The sequence below is a fragment of the Ahaetulla prasina genome, chromosome 3 (genome assembly GCF_028640845.1).
Source record: "Ahaetulla prasina isolate Xishuangbanna chromosome 3, ASM2864084v1, whole genome shotgun sequence".
NCBI lineage: Eukaryota > Metazoa > Chordata > Lepidosauria > Squamata > Colubridae > Ahaetulla > Ahaetulla prasina.
The window spans coordinates 182,201,881-182,217,414 of NC_080541.1; the positions used below are offsets into that span (position 1 = coordinate 182,201,881).

The 15,534-nt window shown below is 38.8% G+C and overlaps 2 protein-coding genes across 3 annotated transcripts in view; one reads left to right on the forward strand and one right to left on the reverse strand.

Moving 5' to 3' along the window:
- The window catches only part of KCTD20 (potassium channel tetramerization domain containing 20), a 25,006-nt gene extending 21,109 nt beyond the window's left edge, over window positions 1-3,897 (reverse strand). The window contains exon 1 of the mRNA XM_058176059.1: window positions 3,763-3,897. The gene's annotated coding sequence lies outside the window, so the exon portion shown is untranslated. The remainder of the gene's footprint in view (window positions 1-3,762) is intronic.
- Window positions 3,768-15,534, forward strand: ETV7 (ETS variant transcription factor 7). 2 transcript variants are annotated; one of them, XM_058176049.1, is made up of 8 exons: window positions 3,768-4,177; window positions 8,716-8,845; window positions 9,592-9,756; window positions 10,300-10,422; window positions 12,289-12,522; window positions 12,792-12,934; window positions 13,687-13,787; window positions 15,037-15,534. In XM_058176049.1, the coding sequence occupies exons 1-8, from the start codon at window positions 3,812-3,814 to the stop codon at window positions 15,140-15,142; spliced, it is 1,368 nt and encodes a 455-aa protein (XP_058032032.1). In that variant the 5' UTR covers window positions 3,768-3,811; the 3' UTR covers window positions 15,143-15,534. The 2 variants fall into 2 exon arrangements, with proteins under 2 accessions (XP_058032032.1, XP_058032033.1); XM_058176050.1 differs by lacking the exon at window positions 10,300-10,422.

The window sequence follows — 15,534 nt, forward strand, 5'->3', positions numbered from 1 at the left end:
TCCAAGTGTGGTCTTAATAAGGCTTGTAAAGTGGTAGTAGAATTTCATGTGATCTTGATTCTATCCCTCTATCAATGCAGCCTAGCTATTACCATAAACACATTAAAAAGCCTGAGAGAAGACTGTGTAGTGTTTTCAGTTCCCAGTTTCATCCCAGTTTGTAAATTGAGGACTGCATGTATTAGGAACTCATCAGAGCCTAGAGTTTGAGCCCCATAGAATAACCTAACTATATCTGATGTGTCCTCTGTAGGAGAAGACCAGTCACATAGTACCTGCCTCCTGGTGACTCATAAACCTGAAAACACCTCATGGAATATGTACTGTGTAAAAAAGAAATACACCCCTCCTCTTTGGAGGTAACGTCTAAGAGCTTGATGGAAGGTGGACTATATATGGCATTCTTAGGAAACACAAAGGTATGTGAGATCTCAAGCTTTAAAGGTGAACAGCAAATAAAAGAAAATAAAAAAGAGACCAGAAAGTCTTTGAAACTGCAAAAGCACATACAAGTCATTGTACCATGCCTGCCATCTTGTAAATGTTGACATACTGTATCCCTGTGAACATCATTGAATATTTTTCTCTGCCCCCACCCCCACCCTTGACATTTTTGGGGTTAATGGGTACATTTGATATTTATTTTATTTTGTATTTTGTTTATTGAATTTATATGCTGCCTTTCTCACTGTCAATGGACCCTTGATGAGAAAATGTCTTAAATGTTGGACACATCATCTCCTTTCATCAGATTGTTTCTTTCATGGTTCAGAATATTTTCCTATTTACCATCTTTATTCTTCCACTGTTATGCACATACAAAGATTAAAGCTGGAATAAACAAAGGCTGTTCCCTACAAGATTCTTTATGCTAATATCCACAGCATTATTTTCAGTGGTGCTGAAAAATCCTGTTCCTTTTGATAAATATACTGTATAGAGATAATGTAAATTATTGCCTTGTTGTTGTTGCGGTCTATTTTTCTTGCTTTTTATCCTGGTTTTGCCAGTTAACTCTGTTGGACATTTGCTGGATGTTTAATAAATAAAGATCAGGCTATGTATTTTGTTAGCCAAACTGAGTGGCTTCTGTGCTTAGTCTAATCTGGATAGACAGAATGACTGAGAATGTGCTGGATACAAACTAAACTGGAAATTCCCCTCAGTAATTTCCAGCAATAAGCATGAGCACCAATGGCTGGTCACAAACTAGTGAAACTACTTCCTGCTACCCATTCTTCTCCCAAGGTGTTCTCTACTGGTTCAATCTATTTTTATTTTCCCAAGAAAGCCTGTATTTTAGTCACCTACAATATTTATCTCCTGTTTCTGGGAAGCAGGTTGCATGTATAATCTACTGGCCTTTGTGGAAATAAAGATGGTGGTTGAGGCTGATGTTCTGCTTTGTTATCAGCTGGCTCCTAGTTGGTTTGTTTGTTTGTTTGTTTAAAAATTTCAAATATGGAATGCAAATTGCTACTCTGAGCTTGAAACAAAACATTTCACCCAAATTTCTCATCAAAAAAAGTATGTGGTATATATTGACAGAACAAACTCAAAAGCAATTTTGCAAATCCAAAACATTTTGACCATAGAAAACAATAGAAATGCACCCACACACAGGGAGAGAAGCGGAAGGGAGGGAGGGAGAGAGAGAGAGAGAAAGAGGAAGAGAGAGTTTTATCAAAACTGTGGCATTACTACTAATTACTACTATGCTGCCTCATTCTAGACCACCAGTAGCTTCATAATGGCTTTCAAAGGCATACCTATATAGAGCATAACACAATACTGTAGTCATTCATGAGGTTGTTAGGGCATGAATAATAATCTGGAGGGTCTTCCAAATCAGGAACAGGCACAACAAGCATATTAGATGGGTCTATGTGAAGACTCTCTTGGAAACAGCTGTTATCTCCTCCTCAAGCAGGAATTTGAATCGAAAGCAACTCCCACATTGCCCAATCTCAAAGGATAATGCTGTCTTATCCAAGACTATAGAGATGGAAACTTCCCAGGATCAAATCTTCACAGCCTCTCTAGACACTGGAACAGAACATTGACCGCAAGTCAAGGATGGTCCAGGATCAAGATGCACAATTGAATAATATACTGATGATACCAAACCCCAAATCAATGCATGAACTCAAGCACTGGTTTCATGTAGCTGTTGAACAGGAGGGGAAACGGTCAAGCCCCTACATCATGCCACAAAAATTGCATGTGGAGTTGACCGTTTCCCCAACACTGGCACCAGTTGAAACAGGCCACAGAAGGAGAAAGAGAACATGTTAATATGGTATCGTCCATTCGTAGTCCCTAATGCTGGTCCAGAAGGATATTGTGATTGATGGCATCAAAAGCTATTAAGAAATGAAGGAGCATAAAGATAGATGCAACATCCCATACCAGCTCTGCCATCACAAGTGTGAACACATTCATCTCAGTACAATTAACTTTTATAAAGGTTGCCAGACATGGGCTACAAAAATCTGGACACCCGCTAGAAGGCAGAAAAAATATTAAAGCTATCCAGACAATGTTAATCTTTGCTGCATCTAGAGATCATTCAGATTTTAGTTTTCTAGATCTGGTAACCTTACAATTCAAAATGGTGTCTTCTCTATGTATTGTAAACTGGTAGTAGGTAGGTAGTCACTTGATTTCCTACATTCACTGATGCCCAGAAAAATTAAATGGTATTGACTAATCTAGGCTGATCAGGTTGATAATGAGATTTTGGCAGTAAAGTTCCTGGAACCTTACCCTTTCATTCAAGTAGTGCATTGGTGGCTTATTTATTACATGAATCTGTAATAAATCTTTAAGGCTGTGAGACGGCTTACAGCAAGAAGCAGCAAATTGGTTGTTCAAAACTGATCACATTTAACTATCAGGATAATTTCTATTACCTAGAATAGAAGTAGCATAGATCAAAAGTAATTCAAGGATTCTATGCTTGTATATCAGCACAATTGCCTTAATGCAGGGATGTCCAAACTTGGCCCCTTGAAAAATGGTGGACTTCAACTCCCAGAATTCCCCAGCCAGCAACTTGTTCATATTTATAGCTCATGTTGGCTGGGGAATTCTGGGAGTTGAAGTCCACCACTCTTCAAGGGGCCAAGTTTGGACACTCCTGCCTTAATGTATCAGGAGAATTACCCCCTGACAAGTACCACCTGAGGTGCCAGGTGATCCCCGAAAGTGTCAGCCATTTCACATTTTAAATGAGTCAGAAGAACACTTTGGGAACTTGAGGATTAAATATAGTAATTTTAACTAGATTTAGTTTTGTCCTGGCTTCAACACTTTTTGTCCTAGCCTCACCTTTTTAAAAAGTGAAAAAAACTTGACACACACCCTCAGCCAAAAAAAGTTGTGCAGATCTGCCCTAGACTGAAGAGGAATCCGACTTGGTTGGCTACTACGGAGTTTTGTTTGCATAACTTCCAGGGAGAAGTAAAACACAATTTCCCCGCTCTATTTATAACACTTCTCAGGAATACCGAGATGCACGATTTGCATACTAGTTATTTAAACTGATTACTTATTTATGACTCTGAAGGTAAAGTGCACATGCACCCGCGGTTTGTTCAGGGGCACCGGTTGATATTGCAAATATTCCTTGGAATTAAATCCAACAAATATCAGCACGCTGGCTGGCTGGCTGGCTTGGTTCTTGACGCTGGCACCATAAACCAGCGTTTGAGACGGGAGAGGGAAAGGAGTTTCTTCCCGCAAAGTTTCGCTTGTGCTTACCTGCCTCGGGGCAACGGCCCTAGTTTTGGGGTGCGAAATCCCAACCCCGATGAGATTTCGGGGACACGAGGTCAACCCAACCCCGTTTGGAGAGTTTACGGGGCGTTGGAGTGGGGTGGGGAGAGGCGTCGGGAGAGTGAAGCGCGGGTCTTTGGAAGCGCCGCCAGTCCCGCGGGCGGTTCGCCAAGGGGCGGAAGCTGTGAGGCGAGAAGAGAGACTGAGAGGTCGCTCCGGGCGCGGACGGCGGTTGTGTCACGGGCCAAGCTCCAGCACCTTTCGGAGCGCCGCCTTTCGTTTTCGTTTTCCGGAAGGACAGCGAGCATCGCCTGGGCTGAAAGAAGGCTTGGATTCTGCGCGCGTCCGGACAATCCCGGTTCCGCGGTTCCCCCTCCCCTCGACTTCCCTTGTAATGCAGGTAAGGGCTGGGGAGAACAGCAGCCGCTCTCTGACCCCTCGATCTTCTCTCGCTCTCCCTGCCCTGTCCCAGCGCCTTAGATCCCCGTAGGCTGCGAGCTTTCTTTCACGTCCTCTCGCCCCAAGCATTCACGCTAAGGTAGTCTGACCCAGGCGGCGTTTTCGCCAGGCGGCTTCCCTGAGCCCCACATCTCTCGTCTTCATACGGGCTGCCAGCACGGCATGCAGACACTGAGGCGTTTGGAGGGCAGCGTCTCTGCACGGGTGCTTCCCTTGCTTCAGAAAGCCTTGGGGTTCTCTGGACTAGTGCTGAATCCACGGAAAGCATTTCTCTTGGTGGTTCAAAAGAAAATCGTTTCAAAATGGACAAAGCCCGGAATTCCCCGGAATTTAGTTAAGCAACTGTTTTCTTTGAGAAACATGTTTTTGTTGTTGGGCAAAATTAATCCGGGTGTGTGAGTTAATGAAGCTCTTTCAAATGGGAAAATAGTGGCTCGCTTATTCTAAGGCTAGATTCATGTAACCAAAGCTTAAATACTTTTCTTTTTTTAATCTGGGCTGTATCCTTCCCCTCTATCTTAAACTCTGGAATAGAAAGTGGAAGGGAGCTATTTTAAGCCTGTATTTTCAACCAGCCTTCCTCAGCCTGGGGTTTTCATTTATGCTGCAGTGATTCCCGTTCAGCATTTATTTATTTTTATTTTATTTATTTATTATTTGTCAAGCATATATAAGATAACAGATAAAAGTATAAACATAATTTGAATACATGAAAAGAATGAAGCATTGCTTCAGGGCATGTTTGTTTATTCATGTATTCATTCAACCAATCAATTTCTATAGCTGCCCATCTCAAATAAGTCTTCAAGGCAAGGTCAGGGTCTGAAAGAAGAATGATCCAGAGCAGGGGTCTCCAACCTTGGCAACTTTAAGACTTGTGAACTTCAACTCCCAGAATTACTCAGCTTTGCTGGCTGAGGAATTCTGGGAATTGAAGACTTGAAGTTGCCAAGGTTGGAGACCCCTGATTCAGAGGGCAGGAGCTAGGGCAGAAGGCAAGTCTCTTAGTCCCTGCAAGCCAGCATTCCTTAACCCATGGGATTCATAGCATACCATTTTTGGGAATTATGGGTACTGCACTTTAACACAAATGATAGTGCCTGATTGGGAAAATTTACTTCAGATAAGGGTGACCTTATTCCCTCCTTTTATTCCCTTACTTTTCCCAATTAGCCCTCTGCTTTAGACCAGCATTTTTCAGATTTGGCAACTTTAAGATATGTGGACTTCAGCTCCCAGAATTCCCCAGCCAGCAAATTGAGTTGAACCTCTGCACATCTTAAAATTACCATGTCTGAAAAACGTTGGTCTTAAAAGACCATGTAGGTTATGCATTCCTGTATGAGAAGCTGGGGAAGCCTTATCTTTGGTAAGTCAAAAGACATTTCTCCCCAACCAGAGAAGGAGGACAACTGAACCCCATCTGTGGGAACACTTCTTTAAACCAGGCATTATTGTTGCATACACTGACATGGTATGCTATTTTTTCTTTTCAAAGAAAGATCTTTGGAAATCATTTACTTATTTACAGGCAGGTTGCATGTATTTATATACTGCTTGGCAGGATGCAACAATTTACAGTCAAATTAAAAGTGGGTACATGTATAAATATAGATATATAAAATATCAAACCAGTAAAAATAACACTTTATACGCTATACCATTATAACTAAAGTACAGTACTAAAATATTTTTTTAAACAAGCTACCAGAACAAAACTGAAATGAAAGCATGTCTTTCACTTTCATTTTCTTTATCGCCTGGTATTTAAGAATGAATCTGAAACTTTTTTAAAGTCTTATGCATGTCTGCATAAGACATGCATGCAATGGTAAAAGAATTGCAGCTACAAAATCAACAATGGTTCTTGTGATATGATGAAGAATAAACAATTTGTTTATTATGGAATATACATTCATGAATTAAGAGTTTACTTTATCAAATATTTGGTGAACTCTACTCTTAGGTATAATACTTAAACTTAGGTATTTATTGATTTGTGAGATTTATGTTGTGAGATCTATGTTGCATCACCTGCAAAGTAATGAAATCTATCATCAATCAATCCATTACCCTCCATCTAGAAACAAACAACCTACTCTCTAATAAACAATTTGGTTTCAGAAAAAATTTATCATGTAATTTACAACTTCTCCACTGCAAAAACATATGGACTACAAATCTTGATCAAGGCAAAGCAATAGATGCAATTTACATAGACTTCTGTAAAGCTTTTGACTCAGTAGTACATGATAAACTTCTCCTAAAACTAAAATCCTATGGCATCTCAGGACCTCTCCACAATTGGATAACAGCTTTCCTGTCAGACAGACAATAAGTGGTCAAAATTGGCAATGCTCTATCAAATCCTGTTCCTGTCAAAAGTGGCGTTCCCCAAGGCAGCGTTCTTGGACCAACACTCTTCATATTATACATTAATGATCTCTGTGACCATATTACAAGTAATTGTGTTCTCTTTGCTGACGATGTCAAACTATTTAACACCACCAACAATACAGCTACCCTTCAAAAAGACCTTGACTTTGTGTCTGAATGGTCTAAAACTTGGCAACTCCAAATCTCAACCAGCAAATGCTTAGTTTTACATATTGGAAAAAAGAACCTAAACACTAAGTACAAGCTTGACGGACATTACCTTACCGATGACCCCCACCCTGTTAAAGATCTTGGAGTTTTCATATCAAATGATCTAAGTGCCAAAGCCCACTGCAACTACATCGCAAAAAAGGCTTTAAGAGTTGTAAACCTAATCTTGCGTAGCTTCTTCTCCAAAAACACTACACTACTAACCAGAGCATATAAAATATTTGCTAGACCAATTCTTGAATACAGCTCGACTGTCTGGAACCCATACCACATTTCTGACATCAATACAATTGAACGTGTCCAGAAATATTTTACAAGAAGAGTTCTCCACTCCTCTGAATACAACAAAATACCTTATGCCACCAGACTTGAAATCCTGGGTTTAGAAAATTTAAAACTACGCCGCCTTTGACATGATCTGAGTTTAACTCATAGAATCATCTATTACAATGTCCTTCCTGTCGAAGACTACTTCAGCTTCAATTGCAGCAATACACGACCACACAATAGATTTAAGCTTAATATTAACCGCTCCAATTTTGATCCAGAAAATATGACTTCAGTAACAGAGTTCTTAATATTTGGAATACACTTCCTGACTCTGTGGTCTCTTCCCAAAATCCCCAAAGCTTCAACCAAAAACTGTCTACTATTGACCTCACCCCATTCCTAAGAGGTCTGTAAGGGGCGTGCATAAGAGCACAAGCGTGCCTACCGTTCCTATCCCATTGTTTCATTATATCCAATTAATATAGTTATTATATACTCACACTTATATATTGTCTAGTTATTTCATGCTTATGCTTATATATAATGTGTGACAAAAATAAATAAATAAAATAAAAAAATAAATAAAATAAATTTAACAATTGGCAGCTGCTTTCTTTCCAGATTTCAGGAGTGTCTGCTGAGTGTGTCCAAATAAATTTAAGATGGCGGTTTTAATGGTGAGATGTGATGCACATAAAAATCAGTGGTGCTTCCATCTCACCATCATAGCCATCTTGTCTTTTTTCCCCCCATGCCCTGCACCTGCCTCTACTAGGTAGGTGTGTCTTTGTGTTTCTTTAACTTTGCAGACTGAACAATTTTGGGATTTAGCAGTGATCACCCTTGCAAACACTAATCAACTCCAGTTTAGGTTACCTGAGTGCTCGCTTCATATGCTTAATGAGAAAGAGAGAGGGAGAGGGAGAGGGAGAAAGAGAGAGAGAGAGGGAGAGATATCTCAATTTACAGAGTTCTCTATTTACAGCGATATAATATATCATGGGCTTCATTTAAGATACACATAAACACTTTAATGTAGACAATTTCAAACAAAGCTTTTTATATCTGTTTCTCAGTCTTCTGCTGCTGGTTTCTGTACTTTCCCCTCTGGACTTCCTTATGTCTGAGGGAGGAGAGAAAAGTGTCTCTTTTCTGGACTTCTTGGATTCAAAACACATTTGCCAATCTGCTCTGTTCTTTCAAAAGTGTACAATAGTCTTTTCCGCCAGCCAATTTGTTCAGCAGATCTCTCTCAGCAGGATGGTTCTTTTTCTTAATCACTTAATGCTTCTCCCCTTTTACATGTCTACAGCTTTTATCTCATCCTTTCTCTGTGTATTTGATCCATTTTATCCGCATAGCAATTCTGGGATATAGTTTAGCTTTGGGGACAATTGTTGATCCAAGTTTTCCCACAAAGAGTAGTGACAATTTTTCACCTGGTTCCTTCTGCTGAAGCATATTGGTTCTAGTTACATTACAAACATTTTCCTTCATAGATTCTTACTTATCTGGCTTCTAGGCAGTGCAGAGTAACAGAAGAGGCACTGGAAAATACATCTGAGTTACTATATAGCTTCTGTGTCTTTCTCCTCCCTTAAGGTTGAAGTGGCAGCTGGCTCTTTGACTCCTGTGGCTACATCAGCTTTGCCTTTACCATTGCACTCCACTTTGAAGACATCAGTAAAGTCGCTGTATGATGGACAAATCTGCACATTGCCAGGCCGACTCAGTGAGTAGAAGTTGTATTATTTAAGGCAGCTTTTCAAAGGTGGTTCCTTAAAGCTTTGGATATGTGCTCTACAAGCTTCTCCAAGCAGGGCCACCAAGTTGTAATTTTAATGTGACACTAAACAGAAGGATGGCATATATATTTTCTTATTATCTGTATTAAATGAGTTTATTTTTATTACGTTTAAATCAAATCTAATTTAAATTTTAGCTTGGTTCTCCTACTTTTTGGAGTGCAGTTCCACTATACTGTTTGTGGTTAAGCAATCTTGGCTTATAAAGTGTTACCTGCTCCTAATGTAAGAACAACACTATACAAATTAGTTGTCTTTGGACTGTAACTCCAGTATTCCCCAGCTGTAGTTATAGTCCAGCACATCTTGAGTTGGAGTCTATCAGATCAGGCAAAAAATTGCCCGCAGTTGATGGGATTCTAGGCTGATATATCTTGTAAACATCTGGTTGAGGAAACAAGGATTAGATGATCAGTTAGTTGGACCTGGTGTAAGGTTGCTTCCTATCACAGAGAATATTCTTCTTTTTTAAAAAAAATCTATTTTTGAAAATGTATTGACCTATCTTTAAAATCTATGGAGAGTGCTATTAGTTGGAGTGAATGAGTTCTAATAATAATTGCTGAGATGTCGTTGACTTGCTTTTTGAGACATTTTATGCTGCTTCCAAAAGAAGGGCAAAAAACTGATTGGGTAGATATGTTAATTTACAAGTAACCTGGTTTGTTTTCAGGAATCCAACCCTTTCTATGGAGCAAAGATGATGTGATTCACTGGCTAAGATGGGCTGAAAAAGAATATTCACTCAGGAAATCTGATGATAGTAACTTTGAAATGAATGGAAAAGCCCTTTGTATTCTCACCAAGGACGATTTCAAATTTCGGGCTCCTAATTCAGGTTAGAGGTATTGCCTTCTTTGGTCAAGGCTTTGTGTGTTTGCATTCTTATCTCAGAATTATCCCATGTAGCAAGTATAAATGAGGAATAATTCAAAGACTATGAGATGCATGAAGTCTCTAATGTCCTTTGAAATAGATTTGCCTTCTAAATTGTGTTGTATTGACAATAACTTATTGGTTGAACCAAAGCCCATGGATCCAGCAGCTTTACAATGTGATAGATGTCTAATGGAAAGAACCAGGTTACTCTAGTGGCTGTTTGATCATGTTTATATTAATACATTTTTTCAAATTGTGCTTCCTTGGGGGCAGGATGTAAATTAATTCAAACTGAATGTGCTGAATGCATTAACAGAAAATTTCAGATTCCCACAAACATGTGCAACAAAACTATATTTCTGGTTTGCAAACATTAGAAATTCCCCAAGTTGAAATAGTCCTTTTGAAATAAACAGCAAATGGAGCGGGTGGAGGTATTTTGTCACCAGTTGGTATTGATACAAATGGAGTGGGATTGGTATTTATGTTTCTTTTCTCACAGGAGATGTATTATATGAATTACTCCAATACATAAAGACCCAGAGAAGAGCCCTTGTGTGTAGCCCTCTCTTTAACATTTCCTTTTGGGATATAGACCATAACCTGATCCAGAGCGCTGCAGAAGGTGAGTGCTGTGCAACAGTGGTTATATGCATTATGCTAGGTAATCTTTGGCTCACATTTTGGGCCAGTATCTATACAGGAGGATACACAGGCAAAATCCTTTCTGATCCTCCAGAGCAGGGGTCTCCAACCTTGGTAACTTTAAGACTTGTGGACTTCAACTCCCAGAGCTTTGCTGGCTAAGGAACTCTGGGAGTTGAAGTCCACAAGTCTTAAAGCTGCCAAGTTTGGAGACCCCTGCTTCAGAGGGTTCCATATGCAATCTTAAGCACCTCATTTTCTAAATTAGGAATTACCTCTTCCTGAGTTCTTGCATGTTAACAGGTTATTGGTTACCATACTGACAGAATAGGTTCAATTGATAATGTGCCCTCAAATCTGTGGCGACCCTTAGTGACTACATAGATTGTCTCCAGGAGGTTTTGTTCCCAAACTGGCCCAAACTTAGTGTACCAATCGCTGCTGAAATTGAGTCAATCCAACTTCCTTCTGGTCATCTCTTCATTTATTTTCTTCTATCTTTTCCAACATGACAAATTTCACAAGGGAACTGATACTTTGCATAATATATTCAAAATATTATCTAAGCCTGGTTGTGCCTCAGGTGGGAACTCTGGGTTGATGTATTGATTGAGCCATTTGTTTATATTCTTTACCTGAGGTATTCTCAGGAGTCTTCTTCAACACCACTAGAGCAGCTTATGGGAGGTCAGCTATAGATCTGTAAAAGTTATGTAGAATGCTTTGCATTCTACATAACTTTCTAATTTAAAGATATGACTCAAAAGGAAAACAAAAACAGTTGGGGAGTTAAGATGAAAGTAAACTAAGTGATCTTTATAGCAAAGTCACAGGAAGTGGCTCCTGCTATACTATATATCTTTTCCATGGATACATCAGTTAGGATGGAATTAGCTTAAGCAAACCAGTATTCTGACTCAGTCAGTTGAATGTATCTGTCTCTCAGCTGCCTGTCTGCCTACAGTAAAGTTTAGGTAAATAAATAATGAATTTGTATGGATCGCTGTTGTGAGATTTAAAAACCAACCTCATAAAAAGTAATGCGGAGACCATGAACAATTAAAAAGCAGATTTATTACAGAGATATATATCATAAGCTTTTGCAAAAGGGTTCTCCCAAGAAAGAGAGAGAACATCTTACAGATCTGAATACATGGTTTAAATACATTTGCAAACAAACAGCAAAACAATTAAAATGCCCCGAATGCCCCCTCTTATCATTGTTTATCGGACATTACATAAAGTTTTTGGCTTATTCAGCAACATATTCCCCAATTCGATATCCCCTTGCCACGTGTCCTTAATAAAACAATTAATTGGAACATGTCAGTTTCTTTCCTACTTATCAAATGAGCTTCAGTCAGCTTCAGTCAGCCTGACCCAACTCAGAATGTACTAACCAAGTTTATGGTTTTGTTATCTCAGAACAGGCATCATACATACTTCCTTACTTTAATGTTTTACACAGCTACTTAGCTTAGGTTTAGTTTAGGTCATGAGTAGCATAAATATGGAGTTACAGAAGCTATGTTCTTTACAGGAATAATTCTATTTCTCTCAACTATCATAAACATTTACAAACCTGGTAAGCGTTATTTTTCATATAAAAGAAATATATGACCAAACAGACTTCAGAGATGACTACGTTCATAGCAAAACAATCATAGCTAATGTATCTAATTGCAGTACCTTCTGTTACATCAGTTTCCAGTTAATTAGTGTAGATCTGCCTTTCCCGACCTGGTATTTTTCAGATTGTTGTACTGTACTTAGTGAGCTCCAGATTGAAGAGGGCTGGCTTAGAAAATATCAAAAGCCCTGTTTTGAATCTGGTCTCTTCTCACAGGTACCAAGTGCAACTTAGAAGATTTCCCAGCTAAGGTCCCTGCATTGCCTTCAGAATATCCAACAATCTTCACTAGTCATGCAGGTTACTCGGACTCATCTCAGTCTTCCACCAAGAGACTCTGTACTCCTGGGATGACACCTCTTGCTTATAGCAATCCAGAGATCAGCCATGATGGAAACATTTGCTCTTTTGCTGTAAAATCAGCTGCTCCAGTCAGTGGGAAAATATCAGGTAAGGATAAGGTTACCAAGATGTTATTCTTTTGCTATGTGGTTGACAGGAATGCTTACCTGTTCTTAGACATCAAGGGCATTTGCTCCACTCCCCCCACTGCAGCAGCACAGATTTGGAAGCATGGGAACCCAACTCTATTCACTATCCAGCTATGGTCACTTGCAAATGCATCCTACAGCTGTCTTTAAAAGTGATGCAGTGTAGCAGGAACTAATCCATGTTATTCTGTCTTGAACAACATTTCTTTCAATGTAACTAATTCTCAGACTGTAGGTTACTTTTGGATTACATCTACCGGCTCCTCTCTGATAGCCAGTATGAATCAGTTATCAAGTGGGAAGACAAAGAAACCAAGATCTTTCGGGTGGTAGATCCCAAAGGCCTTGCTGGACTCTGGGGTAATCACAAGGTACTAAATAAGGCGATCCTTCTAAACTCCATAAGTAGAGATAAATTTCTGTTCGGACGCACTGATTAGGACTAACACTCTCAGCCTACCTGGAGGGCACCAATTTGTACATCTTCTATAGTTTCCCAATGTTCTTTGGAGATAATTTAACAAAGTTATATTCCCAAGGTGTGGGTAAATGTACCTCTTCATTTGCCATAACGTTGGTCAGTTTTGCTAAAAGTAGAGCTGGAAATATCCTGATCTCATAATCAACTATTATAATGACAGATTAAAGGGGAGCACAAAAGATGATTTGATACAGTCTGGGACAAAGGGAGTACTTGCATGTATTTATTATACAGTATGTCTGCCTTGACTTTCCTATAAGAATTCAAGGTAGCATGCACTGGCATTCCTCATTTAATCATCAGAACAATAATAAGTTGGGCTGAAATAGTACGACTGGCCAGAGTCAGCTAGAGATTGAATAGGGACTTAAATGTGGGTTTCCTAGGCCTTAGTTTGCTATCTTATCATTGCACTAGAGTGCTTCCCTTTTACATTCTTTTAATTCTAAATTAATTCATAAAGCTAGTATTTTAACTGTATGTAAAACAAGGTATTTATGTTTGGTTACATAATTCCCATCCTATCTCCACTGAAAGAGGTTATGCCTGCAGGTTTCCTGACAACTCTTTTCTAATTCAAATTAGTAATTAGGCAAGAGAAAGCAAACTGATGTTATAATCACAATTTTAAACGATTTTCAGAACCGAAGGAATATGACATATGAGAAGATGTCAAGAGCATTGAGGCATTATTATAAACTCAACATCATCAAAAAGGAAACTGGACAGAAATTATTATTCAGGTGAGGTCAAGAATGCATCCCTGAGCCTTCCCCTCACATTTCCCCTTCACAGTCCTTGTTCAGTAAGTGCTCCCTGCAACTTTACTTAAGAGAAAAAGAGTAAAAATTCTGCTCTCAAATGGTTCTGTCATCAAATGACTGAGATGTGTGAAAGGTCAGGTTTCACACCCTATTTCACACCCTGTTTGAATGGCCTGATTGATACCAGAAATGAAAAGATGATACACATCTTTTATTATGTAGATTAACCTTATGAAATTTATTCAGAATTGAAAATAGTGGCAAAAGAGTAAAAAGAAAGGATAACTCCTGGAAGCTTTAACTCAACAGGAATCTTTCAGGAACAGCCACACATCCATTATACAGCGCAACAAAAACACAACACAAATCAGCTCATAAATTAAATATTAGAAAGGATTTTAAACTGTATCTAGTGCCACGTTTCAAAGGATGGCTATTTTCTTTCGATTCTCCAACCTTTCTCTGGCTGAGGTGCTTTTCCTTTCCTGGTAAGAAGCCAGTCTGAATAGATGCCTCTCCTCTGGGAAAGAACAAAGAAAAAAAATGGGATTCCCTCATCTTATTTCTAAAGCTGTTTTGATGGAGAGAACATTCCTGGCCTTGCTTGGTTGCTCAGAATTCATGTTTTTCAGACTTACTGATTTTTGCCCAAGGAGTTGAGTCAGAGGATTAAAAGTATCTATTATTTTGATAGGAAAGGTGTGATATGTTTTTCTGTTGATATTTTTCCTGGTTGCCATGAGCCACCTAGGAATACCAGGCGAGATGGATGGCTATATAAATTTCATAATTAAATAATCTTGATTGACAGGTTTAAGCACAATAACTTTTATGTATTTTTGGGGGGATGTTTTTTCCTCCTTCGTTACAACTCTATCCTTTGAATCTTGGAAATTCTGGACCGTAATCCCTTGTCAACAAAATAAATTAGAATTGCATTTTAATGCTTGACTAATATGTTTTGAAGTTCTATGCAAATAGGACTAGAAGCACATTTTTCATTTTAAAGTATCTTTTCATATAAGAAAGCAGGGATATTAGCATATCCAGTGCAACACTGTTTGACTTCCTGCATTAACATAAATATTTTAATAGCTACAGAGCAATCCCTTTTTGTCTCTGGATTATGGGTTTTTGTATGTATCTCTGTGTGTATTATTGAAAGGAGTCGGGAGGGTATTGGATTATCAGGAAAAAAAAGTTGATTTTTTTTAATGCTTAATTCCAGATTCCTAAAAGTTCCTGGAGAAATAAAACAGTACACAGCCAGTAAATTGAACCATGAAGACCAGAAAGCAGAGGACTCAAACATTTTACCAGAAATCTCACTGTAGACATTTGCCAATTTTGCCATGCCATAGTAGCATCAAGAGCTTGTCAGCAGGAAAATATTTGATGTCTATATGAAGACAGAAAACAAAAAAGGCCTTGGGGAATTATACATCCTGTAAATGAAATGCAAAGAACTAATCCATTGGACTTCTGCTGTCAAACATAATAGAAGCATTTGTGCAAAACAAAGTTTAAAAACTGAATCTGCAAATCAGTTCTAGTTCCTCTGTCGGTCAGGTTGCTGTAGAATTTCTCAAAGTATTCTCAGAGTTACTCTCCTACCCATAGAAAAATACCTCATGGGAAATTAAGCAGTTTTTCATCTGGAAAAAAACAACAAAAAGCCTCATATACTTGCAATGATCATTTGTTATAGAATTCTTTCAGAAAAACA